General features: G+C 40.2%; 1 protein-coding gene across 5 annotated transcripts in view; it reads left to right on the forward strand.

Moving 5' to 3' along the window:
- The window catches only part of SIPA1L1 (signal induced proliferation associated 1 like 1), a 239752-nt gene that overhangs the window by 150792 nt on the left and 76171 nt on the right, over positions 1-12789 (forward strand). For all 5 annotated transcript variants that reach the window (XM_068162142.1, XM_068162144.1, XM_068162141.1 and 2 more), the window contains one exon: positions 3004-4821. In XM_068162142.1, the coding sequence (XP_068018243.1) occupies positions 3324-4821 (1498 nt within the window). In that variant the 5' untranslated portion in view covers positions 3004-3323. The remainder of the gene's footprint in view (positions 1-3003; positions 4822-12789) is intronic.

Raw genomic sequence — 12789 nt, forward strand, 5'->3', positions numbered from 1 at the left:
GTTTATTCTATTCTATTCTATTGTAACATGAGAAAATGTTAAAGTGCAGATTGCTGGTACTGTTCCTCTGTCATTAAATTTGATAATCAGTATATGCAGACTTGTACTCCGTATGTACTTGGTAGGTATGATTGGAGCTCATTGAATCTTTTAGATCAGAATTCAGCTCCACAGACCACTTACATATAATTTTATATGAAAGAATGTAACTCTCTAGATAATGTCCTTTATTATTTGGGATTGTTGTGCTGGAAATTTGTGCTGAGGGGAGCTGGTTGCATTTGGATACCTACATGGTTAACACTAAGCTTGGGAATTTTTGCAGCTGAATGGACTTCTGCCCTTTAGTTAATGAGAAACTTTAGCTGATAGGTTTTCTGTTTCCATAAGGACAAGCTCTTGAGGGGGAGGAGATATACACTTTGTTTTCAGAGATATTGGTGGTGGAAGGGGAATGGTGAGGGACAGAAATCTTGGGTTTCATTGCAGGCTATGAAGAGGAGCATGTTGTGGTGGATTGCTGTACTTCTGCCTGTTTTAGATTCCACCCTCAGCTTGACTCAGCCTTCTCTATCCCTTTTAGCCTGTTTTCTTACCACACTGAATCCTTATCAGTTTTCATTCTATTTTCTTTCCATTCTGCCTATAAAAGCAAACTTGTCTAGCCCTTTGTAAAAGACTGTGCAGTGCTCCCATTTCATAGAGCTCATTGCATAAACGATATTTGCTATGGCGCTGTTGAAAAGCATAGACAGAGAGCATTGGGTTATGCGATGGCACACTGTGCATTTTTCCTTCCCTAATCTGATTTGTACACAAAGTTGTTTCACCAGCTTGATCTGTTCTTAGACTGAAGAATCTTTCAGAATATGTAAAAAGTTTCAGCTGCAAATTCAGTAGTTTTGCACCAGCTGCATGGATAGACTGCCTTTCTCAAGTTATTCTCATGTTACAGGTAGAAAAAAACACTCTTTCAGCAGTATCATTGTAGTGGAATTACAAGGAAGGTATCTGTGCTCATGTAAATGGCTGTGCAAATACAGTGACATTGAGACACTTGAACGTGTCCAGAGAAGGGCAACAAAGCTGGGGAGGGGTCTGCAGCACAGCCCTGTGAGGAGAGGTTGAGGGAGCTGGAGTTGCTTAGCCTGGAGGAGAGGAGGCTCAGGGGAGACCTTCTTGCTATCTACAACTACCTGAAGGGAGGTTGTAGCCAGGTGGGGGTTGGTGTCTTCTCCCAAGCAACCAGCTCCAGAACAAGAGGACACAGTCTCAAGCTGCATGAGGGGAAGTTTAGGCTGGGGTTGAGGAGAAAGTTCTTCACTGAGAGAGTCATTCGCCCCTGGAATGTGCTGCCCAGGGAGGTGGTGGAGTCACCATCCCTGGAGGTGTTAAGAAAGGATTGGATGTGGCACTTGAAGCCATTGTTTAGTTGTCAGGAGGTGTTGGGTGATAGGTTGGACTTGATGATCTCTGAGGTCTTGTCCAACCTTGTTGATTCTATGATTCTATTCTATGATTCTAGGTCACTTGCACCATTCTTGTGATGCAGTCAGCTTGCAACTGAAGCATTCCTTATGTGTTCAGCTTTATTTAAGTACCAGCTATTTCAAAGAGGTGCTGTCTTTATGGCAGGTGAAGTTAAAGCGTGCTGCCTTTGGAGGCAGAAAGTGCCCTGGCTTGATATTTAATTAGTGTGGAGCAAAGTGCTCCATAGTTCTGAGAAGAGACTACAGAAAGTAGTAGTTTCCCTGGAAGCCACAGAAAGCCTAAATTGGTAGACACTACAGTATTGGCAGCACTGTGCTGGTTCAGCAGCATCTTTCTGCACACAGTTGGCAAATATTTAAAGGGCGCATTTTGTCTAATTGGTTCAGCCTTTGAAAATTATTAACTTCTTTGTGCTGAAGGATGTACACAGCAATGCAAGTTTTTATCTTGACAATCTCATGCTTTTGTCTTCTACCCAACAAGGGTGTACTTGTGGATTAATTTTTTATTTATTTCTTTTAGATCCTCAAAGGGTAGCACACTAAATGCTTTGTAATCAGTTTGGTGCTGATGAGGTATGGGAAAGCATTTAATGTGCAGGCCTTTGTAAAGCAGGATTATACAGGAGCTGTGGCAGACTCTATTTTGTTAGCCAGGGAAATAAATGGAACTTCTCACATCAAGTTATTGAAAAGTGTGCATTTCTAGTTAGCTTTAGCCTTTTTATATGCTGTGAACACCGAGCTTTCTGGACTGTCCAGCTCATCTGCTAATAAGGCTGCACAGAATACAGAATAAATCCTATTCAAAGCCATTTTTGTCTGTTATAATTTTGTAGCCTTTTTGCTAATTAGCTTCTTGCCTCTTTTTTTGTTGTTGTTAGCATACCAGGTGTTCAAGAGGGGATTGGACGTGGCACTTGGTGCCATGGTCTAGTCATGAGGTCTGTGGTGACAGGTTGGACTCGATGATCTTTGAGGTCTCTTCCAACCTTAGTGATACTGTGATACCATCATTACTTGCATTAATGGAAAAGCTGACCAGGTATTGTTCATTGCAGCCAAGGATGTATGACTTGGAAACAGTAAATTCTTTAAGGCACTTATAAACAGAATTTGGAGTCCTCATCTGGCTTCTTGCTGTTCTCTATGAGAAATGCGTGCTGTACATCCCCTCCATCTGAGGCAATTAGCTGCCTACCTGTACTTTGTAAAACTGTTCACTAACCAAACTCAAAAGCATTCACTAATCACTTTGTAAGGAGAAAAACATAGTAACGTGTGGAACCCAAATGCAAAAGTTTGTTTTCAGAAAATGACCTGGCAACATCTAGAAAGCTCTTCACCACCATGTAACACAACTGCACTTTCAACATAATGATCAGCAAGATTTAAAAGCAGAAATACTATAGAAATACTAATTCTGTGTAACAATTACTTTGATAGTTTAAGTTATGAAAAAAGTTATATGTAAAATAATTAACGCTTTTCTCTGTCGTTTTCTCTGTTCCAGGCCTGAAAGAAGCATAAGCAATTGGATTACAACTGGCATTTTGGAGCAGGAGTGATGTTAAAACCATTTGAACATCTTGGAGGATGGCAACTTGTAAAATGCAGAATTTAAGGGCAATTATTGCTTATCAGAACCTACTGAATATCTGAATTTTCTAGACCTTTTGAATTTAACTGTGTGCTTAAATGTCCATGATTAAGATCTCATGCAACCATTGTATATTTTGGAGGCTATTCTCCAAAAGAGAACTGTGTATTTAAAAAGCAGAAATGACTGTGTTTTCCCTTGGAACTTACTAAGGTTGATCATACTGAAAGATCATGACCAGCTTAAAGCGGTCCCAGACCGAAAGGGCTGTTGCCACTGGGGTATCAGTCGGAACGGATGGCACCTCGAAAGTCCACTCGGATGACTTTTACATGAGGCGCTTTAGGTCGCAGAATGGCAGCTTAGGATCTGCAGTCATGGCGCCGGTTGGACCTCCTCGCAATGAAAGTTCCCATCACGTTACCTCTACCCCTGGAGTCCCTAAAATGGGAGTCAGGGCAAGGATTGCCGATTGGCCCCCAAGGAAGGAGAACATCAAGGAAGCAAGCAGATCTAGTCAAGATATTGAAACATCAAGTTGCCTTGACAGCATGTCTTCTAAAAGCAGTCCTGGGAGTCAGGGAAGCTCTGTTAACCTGAATGCTAGCGATTCTGTCATTTTAAAGAGCATCCAGAGCACACTTAAAACTAAGACCAGGCAATCTGAGAATCTAGACTCCAGGTTTCTTACACCTGATGGCTATCCCAGTTCCCCAAGGAAAGCTCTTCGCAGAATAAGGCAGCGCAGCAACAGTGACATTACCATAAGTGAGCTTGATGTGGATAGTTTTGATGAATGTATTTCACCCACTTTTAAATCTGGACCATCTCTCCACAGGGAGTATGGCAGCACATCTTCCATAGATAAACAAGGAACTTCAGGTGAAAGTTTTTTTGACTTACTGAAGGGCTATAAAGATGAAAAGTCTGATCAGAGAAGCCCCGCCACAACTAAGCTCAGTGAACTCCTGATTGCCAGTGGAAGCAAGGGTTCAGGATTCTCTCTAGATGTTATAGATGGACCTATTACTCAGAGGGAAAATCTGAGACTCTTTAAGGAAAGGGAGAAACCACTCAAGAGACGCTCAAAATCAGAGACAGGAGATTCATCCATTTTTCGTAAGCTGCGCAATGCCAAAGGTGAAGGGGAGCTTGGGAAGTCCTCAGATCTTGAAGATAACAGGTCAGAAGATAGCGTCAAGCCTTGGACTTGTCCAAAGTGTTTTGCTCATTATGATGTACAGAGTATTTTATTTGATTTAAATGAAGTGGCAATCAACAGGCATAATGTTATTAAACGAAGGAACACAACCACAGGTGCATCTGCTGCTGCTGTAGCGTCACTTGTCTCCGGACCTTTGTCCCACTCTGCAAGTTTCAATTCTCCGATGGGCAGCACCGAAGACCTGAATTCAAAAGGAAGTCTCAATATGGACCAGGGGGATGATAAAAGCAATGAGCTTGTGATGAGTTGTCCTTATTTCCGTAATGAGATTGGTGGGGAAGGGGAGAGGAAGATCAGCCTTTCCAAATCGAATTCAGGTTCCTTCAGTGGATGTGAAAGTGCCTCGTTTGAGTCGACTCTGAGTTCTCATTGCACGAATGCTGGAGTAGCAGTTCTGGAAGTTCCCAAGGAGAATCTGATTTTGCATCTAGATAGAGTGAAAAGATACATCGTGGAGCATGTGGACCTCGGTGCATATTACTATAGAAAATTCTTCTACCAGAAAGGTAGGTAAATTTTATTGCTCCTTTTGTTTTATGAATGAGTTCTTGTTTTACCAACACAGAAAGTTCCATTGGTGCATAATAGCATTTGCAAGAATTATGTCATTTTTTAATTAGCAGTGGTTTAATATGGTATATTGCACTGATCAGTACATGCTGTGTCTAACAGTCTTTCACAAGATTGGAGTGAAAACCCTTGATGATTTTAGTACTGATACATCTGATACTTGGTTGCATGGTTTAGTTGATTAGGTGGTGATGAATGATAGGTTGGACACAATGATCTTGAGGGCCTCTTCCAGCCTGGTTTATTCTGTTCTATTCTAATAACAGTTAGAAAAGGCTGCACATCATAAATAGCTCATAACACAGCTTCAGTATCCATGTGAGTGGGCAGGGATTGACACTTGAAAGATTAATAAAAAAGAAAATAAAGTTCTAAACTACAGAAGTAATTGCTTCCCTGCATGTCAAGACTTGATGTATTGAGGGTTTAATGAAGTGTTCAGCTGGGAAAGTTAGCATTAACAGTTATTTTTGGACATTTTAATATCTTAATCATCCATTTCAAAAGGTGAGATTTAAAAAATAATATTCTAATTCAATAATATCATACAAGTAAAGATTAGAACCTGCCTTCCTCACGAGTTTTCTGTCTAGGGTGATGGCTATAATGGAACTCTAATTGTCAGATTTTGTGTTAAGAAACTAGCTTTGTGTATGTGTGTATATATATATACACATACATGTGTGTATGTGGTTGCAATGACTAAGATGTATCTGAAAAAAACAGAGCATAATACACTTACATGGTTCTACTGAAATCAAGGATTGTGATTTCCATTAGAGTTACGCAGGTGTGGTGGGTTGAAGTGTCCCCCCAGCATTAACTTTGCCAGACCACCTCAGTTAGAAGCAAATAGAAGCTGTATTTACAAGGAAAAACTACACTCTACAGTGAAATGTAATGAATGTGTACACAATATATAGTATTTACAATGTTACACAGATATTTACAGTTAGCAAACAACATGAAAAGCCTTCTGGTCAGAGACCAGGGAAGCTGTTCCACTGCCCCCCATCCCCCCCGTCCCACAGGAGAGAAAGGAGCAGAGAGAAAGCAGTGGGTTACACTGAACTAAACAACTCAGCCAAGGTCAGCCAACAAGCAGATAAGTCTCTCCGAGGCGAACAAGCAGAGAGATGAGAAAAGAAGAAAGAATTGTTTAGGTACAGCCTGTTTCATAGCAGACATTTACCCAGTGAATTTGTTTAGAATAATCTTTTGTTTTCCTTTTTATACCCAGTACTTTTTTTTTATATATATTTTTTCTACTTTTCTGCTCTAAATCTGTAACTAAATTTTAAAGGCATAGCCTGAAACCACCACAGCAGGAAATAAAATCAGATCAGAGCTTTTTGACCTAAAGATACAAACAAAAGCCAAACATTACCCACATACCTCCCTCACAGAATTATGCTGCATGGTCAGGAGCAGACCTAAGTGTCTGTTGTTCCTGATTCTGAAAATGTGTGCAGAGTATGCACTTTAAAAGGGCTCTGTCTGCAGGATTGTGTGCCTTACTGTGGGATCTCCTCATGGGTATAATAGGTCTGATGACTGAGGAATGTTTCTTCAATGATCAGGTTTCATCTCTTCCATGAAAGCACCTCAAAAGAACTTGTTTCCTAGAGATGAAAACAAAAGTGATGGTGAAAATAAGTGGATGGTCAGTTCAAGAAAAGGTCAACTTGTTAACTGTGTGTTACAGTTAACAATCTCATCTCCCATTTTCCCCTTGCCTTGAAATATGTTCTTCTCTTGCCTCTTCTTCCTTGCATTGTCCCTTGGTTGGGTGGCTCTTGTCTCAGTTTCCGTAGTCTCTGTCTGCAGTGTTTCTAGTCCTGCGAGGTAGCCTTTGCTTGCATGAGAGTGCCAGTCCTCATCCTTTGGGGAGAAAGGAATGGGGAAAAAAATGTTGTTTTCCTGAGAACAATAAAGCCAGATGCGCAGTGTAGGATGAGACATGTTTGGAGAGGAGAGCCTGAACTGAGAGACCTTTGCCTGTGATTAGTCCCATCTGTCTCCCTCCACAACAATTTGATTCCTTAAGACTCTTGAGTTTTGCAATCAGCAACTGAAGGTGCAGTTTCATGTTACAGCTGACCTTATTTAACAGCATTTCATCACTGAAAGGAGAAGGCTTTATTCCTTCCGCTTCCTTGTACCAGGTCTCTTGTTCCCTGAAAACCTGATAATCCAATTTCATTTATTAACCAAGCAGAAATCTTGCCATCACAATAAATTTGCTTTTTATTACTTGGTTATTTCTCTCCACTCTGGGAGAATCAACTCAACTTTCCTTGAAGTCAGAGAAGTGCCAAAGCTTAGTGCCAGGTAAGCAAGGAGAGTGAACAGCAGGAGGACGCTTGGGATTTCAGCCCTTAGGCAACAGTCATTTATTGGTTTGCTTATCCTTCTCTTAAGGGAAACCACACCCTCATGCTGCTGCAATGCCAGTCACCATTATATCTTCATTTCTTTCTTCTTGTAAATAAGACAAATTGGATAAAATTGACATACCCTAGTCCCTAAGGGTATTGCCAAGGGGTAACCAAATATGAAAGTGTCAGCATGTGTATGGAGTGGGTTTGGAGGGAAAGAAGCAGCTGTAGGTTTTTTATCTTAAACCCTACACCTGGATTTTAAATCCATTGTGCTCAGTCCAGCAGACAAGAGCAAGGGACATTGTTCCTACCAGAGAGAGAGAGAGAGTGAAAAGGGGTGCTTCAGAAGCCTTGTCGGATATGTCCAAGCCCCACAATTGTACAAGTATCAAAGACGTTTTGTTGACTACTCAGCAGACAGCCTTTCCCCATGCAAATTTTAGGCTAATCTGAAGGATACTGGATAGTATTGCAACTTAAAGCAGCATTACAGGGAAAAAAAAGAATCAAGGAAGTCAGTTGTAACTGGAGGTTTTTATAACATGAAGTGAGTAATGGTGAGGAAATGTCATTGTTCAAAGAGGAGGTTGGATCTTTGTAATGTTACGAATGGGATAGACAGTGGCAAAAACCAGTTTCAGTGGGATCAGCGCAGCCCATTCAGAAATGGTGACTTTTGAAGGTCTCAAACTAGAAAAATTTCAAAGAATTTAAGGACTACTGCAAGGATTCTAGACCTTGTAAAGAATAGAAGTGATGACCCAGAAACTAATCCTTCATTTTGTTTTTATTCCAACTTGAAATAATGAAGTAGGTAATTTAGGACTGTATCAGCAAGGAGCTGTCCGTTAGGAATGATTAATGGTGCCAGCCAGTATGTTTTCACAGAATCACTAAGGTTGGAAGAGACCTCAAAGATCAAGTCCAACCTGTAAAAAAACAACATTCTGACCTACTAAGAAGTACAATTTTGCTTCTTTTCTTCTTCTTTTAAATAAGTTTCCACTACGAGCCAGAGATTCTAGGTGATGCTTTTTACAGTCTGGAATTAAGGTGAAGTGAAAGCAAACCTGACAACAAGCAGCTAAGCAGTTACCATGTTAAAATGCCAACCTTACAGGAATGATCTCTTAGTTTGAGAAGGAGTGCTGAAAACTGACAGTTCACTCTAGTTAACCAGCAAGGACAGCAGCATTTTTGGTTACTGACAACAGGTGGTTCAGAAATACAGAGAATGCATGTGTTTATGTCTTCTGCTCAAAGAGATCATGATACTCCTGCTCTTCTAGCTCTCTGTTGTACTTCTCTATCTCCCTGTTGGCCTCCTCCAAGTGATCGTTCATGAATTGGTCCATGAATGGATGGTAATCCATTTTGTCACCAAAAAAATTGACAAACTGGGTCCCATTGCAGAAATAACCAGCTGGAAGGGGATCCAAGAGGCATTTCACATGAATGTTTTTATTTCCTGAAGGGTTAGCATGACAAGCAGGTCTTGCCACAAAAAATAATTCCACACTGTTAGTCTTCTGTGTCTTAGGAAAAACAAACAAAGAAAGCCATTGTGCTGAGATAGTCCATTTTAATTTCTCCAAAGTAATGTATTGAGGTGCTGATAATGACTGAAATCTTTAATTATTGGAGAGTAATAGCTCACTCTTTACAGGTGGTGTTATTTGGATGACAGATGTATCTCAGATTCTTAGCAGGGTGTAGGGGGGTGGTATCAGTGAGTCCAAACTAATTAAAATGTCTTAACCTAGCTAGTGTAAAATGTTTGCATGTGATATTTATGAATGAGTCTTATACAAAACCTCATTGGTGAACCTAAATGGATAAGCATTTGCTTGTAAAATGAACAGTAAGGTGACATAAAGATATTATTTGACCCTCTACAGAGTAGTGGTAAAACTGTTGATAAATAATATTCTGGCCTGCCGCCTAAACTGCTGTGAAAATACTGGTGGAGGAAGTTCAGTGGAAAAATAGTACAGATACTGGGAAAAGAGCTTTATAACCATAGTCCTCATGGTTGAATTCAGCTCCTGCTTTGTATCTGAGCTAATTGTGCAGACTGCCTCTGTTACTCAGTGGAAAGAAATGAACCTTGCAGGAAGTTGCAGTCTTGCTTCCCTCAGCTCGCTGTGTGCCTTCCTTAGTTATCTTACGTGGAAGTGTTTATACTTACAGGAGGTGAATGCTGCTCTTGTGTTGCAAAAGACGTATTTTCAAGGTACCTCTGTTTCAACAGTTGTATCTGATAGAGATAGACTTATAATTAGAAGTCCTAAGTCAAGACATTTATAAGCAGTGAGGTCTCTGGTAATGCCAGTGCCAAAAAAATAAAAGGTGAGGGGAAGACATCAGGAGGAAAAAAAACTTCTGAAAGTGGCACAAATTTGACCTTGAGATAAGATGAGTCTTGGAACAAAAGGAATTAACTGTACATGGAAAAAAACCTTAAAGGAAGTTACTCATTGTTTGAATTTTACATGGCAGCTACATTTTTGTGTGTGATGTTTTGCCATCTTCTCTTTGGTGCCAGAAAAGATGATTTCAGACCTCTTTAAGATAAGGTGGCCTCTTGTGGCACCTCTGTTTCTTCATCTGATAGAGATGAAAATTGTCCTAAGATGCTTCTCTACTGGAGGGATTTGCAGTTTGTACAGATGTCAGTAGCTGGACAGAGTAAGGCTGGTTTCAGTTTAGTATCAACGAGCTTTCACACTAGTGCTGTAATGCACACAATACTTTCACCTCTAGCTGTTTGGCTACATCCAAAGGCAAGTTTGTAATCTGGTCTTACCCTGTGGAGTTAAATCACAATATAGGCCAAAGGACATAAATTAGATAATTAATAACAATTAACAGTCTTTCAAAGTGTACTGGTACTGGGCAAAAGTTTAAAAAGCTGTGAATTTTGAAATGAACTATATTGTTCTCTAAACTTGATGGGTTTAGAAGCAGGAAGAAAACAGGTTGGACTTGTTTGGTTGTTTTCTGCACAGTGGCACTGTGAATGTAAGGGCAGGGAGAGGAAGGGGAAGATTTCAAAAGGCTACCTACTAATTGTTTTGGGGCTGCATTCTGGAGCATGGTGGGTTTTGGTATGTGTAGAGCGTTCTAACGTTTTTGTTTGTCCTGTGATTGTGATGAGTATAAAACCTTGCAAATAATCTTCTAAGAAAATACACATTAAGACAGCTGATGAACTTCAGTTTTAATAAAACACGTATTTGACAGAAAGGAGGAACCAATTTTTCAGACCTTCTTACTGGAATGTAAGAAAATACATCAGTTTGTGTGAGAAAGTGAGATTCTTACTTAAGGACATACATTTCTACCCCCCACAATTGCTTTCATACTATTGACTACAATGCCTTTGTTTTCTTCTTTCTTTTTTTTTTTTAAAGGAGAAACAAACCCCTTAAACTCACTGCTTCTGGGCAAAGAATAGCAGTTCCCTTAGAACAGAATAGTCATCATGAGTCAGCTCAAAACTTCAGTCCTATCTTTTGACATAGGAGAGCAACAGAGAGTGAAAGAAAGCATAAGGCATAGTGTTAGTTTCTGAATGTAGTTTGTGCTGGCCTTTGGAGATGCATAGCAGATGGACCTAACTGGTGGCAGTACCATTTGTATGTAGCAGCCTTTGGAATGGGCTGCCCAGGGAGGTGGAGGAGTCACCATCCCTGGAGGTATTTAGGAAGAGACTGGATGGGGTGCTTGGTGCCATGGTTTAGTTGATAAGAGAGTGTTGGATGATAGGTTGGACTCGATGATCTCTGAGGTCTTTTCCAGTCTAGTCTAGTCTAGTCTATGCTGTCCTGTCCTATTCTACCTTCCAGCTAGTTATCCATTTTTCTACTACCCTGAATAAACTTTGAGCACTCACCATATGCCTGCAGCAGCAAGGAGTTCTGCAGCCTGTTTACATTGGTCATAAAGAACCATTTTTTAATAGGATTTGTCTGCTGGCTTGCAGAATCAAAGTCAGGGTCTTTACATAAAACAGCATCACTGTTAGATGAAACAGTTTGGTTTTCTCACCTTTCCTTGCTTGCTATGTGTTATTTTATGTGCATCAACTACATTACTCCCTCAATTATGTTTTGTTGCCCTTCCCTGAACCTTTTCCAGCCAAGATCAGGGCACAGTATTTGAGACACAAGCAAACCATAGACTTATGAAGTATCATAATATTTTCTGGTTTTCACTCAGGAATTCCAAATGTCTGGTCATTACTTGTCATCCAGACTTGAATTTCTTTCCCATACATGGATAAAAGCTTGGGTGTGTGTGTGTGTGTTCTGGATGAAGCCATATAAATGTTTGTCCATTTAGGTAATGGGTTAATTAGTGGCAATGATATGCTTTTGAAGAGAGCCATGCTTATTAGCCTATCTATAGATTGATATTAAAGACTGACTTACCATCAATAATAAAGCCATCTGGATGGAAAAATATGTATCCATCAGCTTGTCTAAGCTCTGCTTAGAAAAGAGAGCACATGGCTCTGGAGGAGCAATCTTTGCCTCTGTCCCTTCAGCTGAGTCTGGGAATTGCAGTTCTCATGGAGTGAACCAAAGTATCCATTTAGTTCTTGCCTTTATCAGCAGCAGTTTCTAACATTGCTACCGTTTAGGACAAATTTGAGTTACTGGCTTAGAGTGAAAGACTTGACTGAGAAGTAAATAGTTTCCTGAGCTGTTTGTCAGCTTTCCTGTAAGCCTTGGCAGCCAATAAAAAGCCCCTTTTGCTCTAATGCATTACACTGCTGCATATTCTATCCCCAAATCTGTACCTTGCTTGTATGTGGCTGGACTTACAGAGGATTTACCATTACCAATCTCGTCATGAGCAACAGTCTGAAGACATTATAGGGCTGAGCTCTGAGGCGCTGCTGTCTTGTTTCCAGAGAACTGCTGGGCAAATTTTTCCAGCATTGGAAATACTGAAGTAGGATCAGAGGAACATGCTTGGTGCATTGAGTTTCATGCTAAAGTGTGATGTTTGGGATTTTGGCTTCTGGTCTGATTGCACAAAATACATGAATCGAATGTGATACCCAAAGGTAAACAGGATAAAAACACAAAAGAACCTCCTTGCTCAAAATCAAGTATATTTACTTGGATTTCCTCTGCAAGGGAAACTTGTAAATATCTGCCAGGAAAGTTGCTGGTTTCACTTTGTTCTTTCACTGAAAGTGTCTTTTGAACTCTGTGATAAATATCTAGCTATTTTTAAAAGTACATATACTCTGTTTGAACAGGAAGGTACAACCAGTTACTCTTTTTTTCCCCATGGGTGTTGGTAGTCATCTCCTGCATGTCTTCTAATGAAATAATTTTTCATTAGCTAAGCATGAGAAGTGTTACTTTGAGCGAGGTTCTGTGTAGGATGGAGGAAAAATCTGTCTCCTATTCATGTTTGGCAAAACATTCTTGAATTGCAGTTATGAAATAGTCCTTGGTTTTTGCCATAAAAGTTCTTATTAACTACCCTTGGATGTAAAGTTTAGTG

The sequence above is a fragment of the Melanerpes formicivorus genome, unplaced genomic scaffold, assembly GCF_026170545.1.
Source record: "Melanerpes formicivorus ecotype bairdi unplaced genomic scaffold, bMelFor1.0.p_v2 SCAF_62, whole genome shotgun sequence".
NCBI classification, from domain to species: Eukaryota; Metazoa; Chordata; class Aves; order Piciformes; family Picidae; genus Melanerpes; species Melanerpes formicivorus.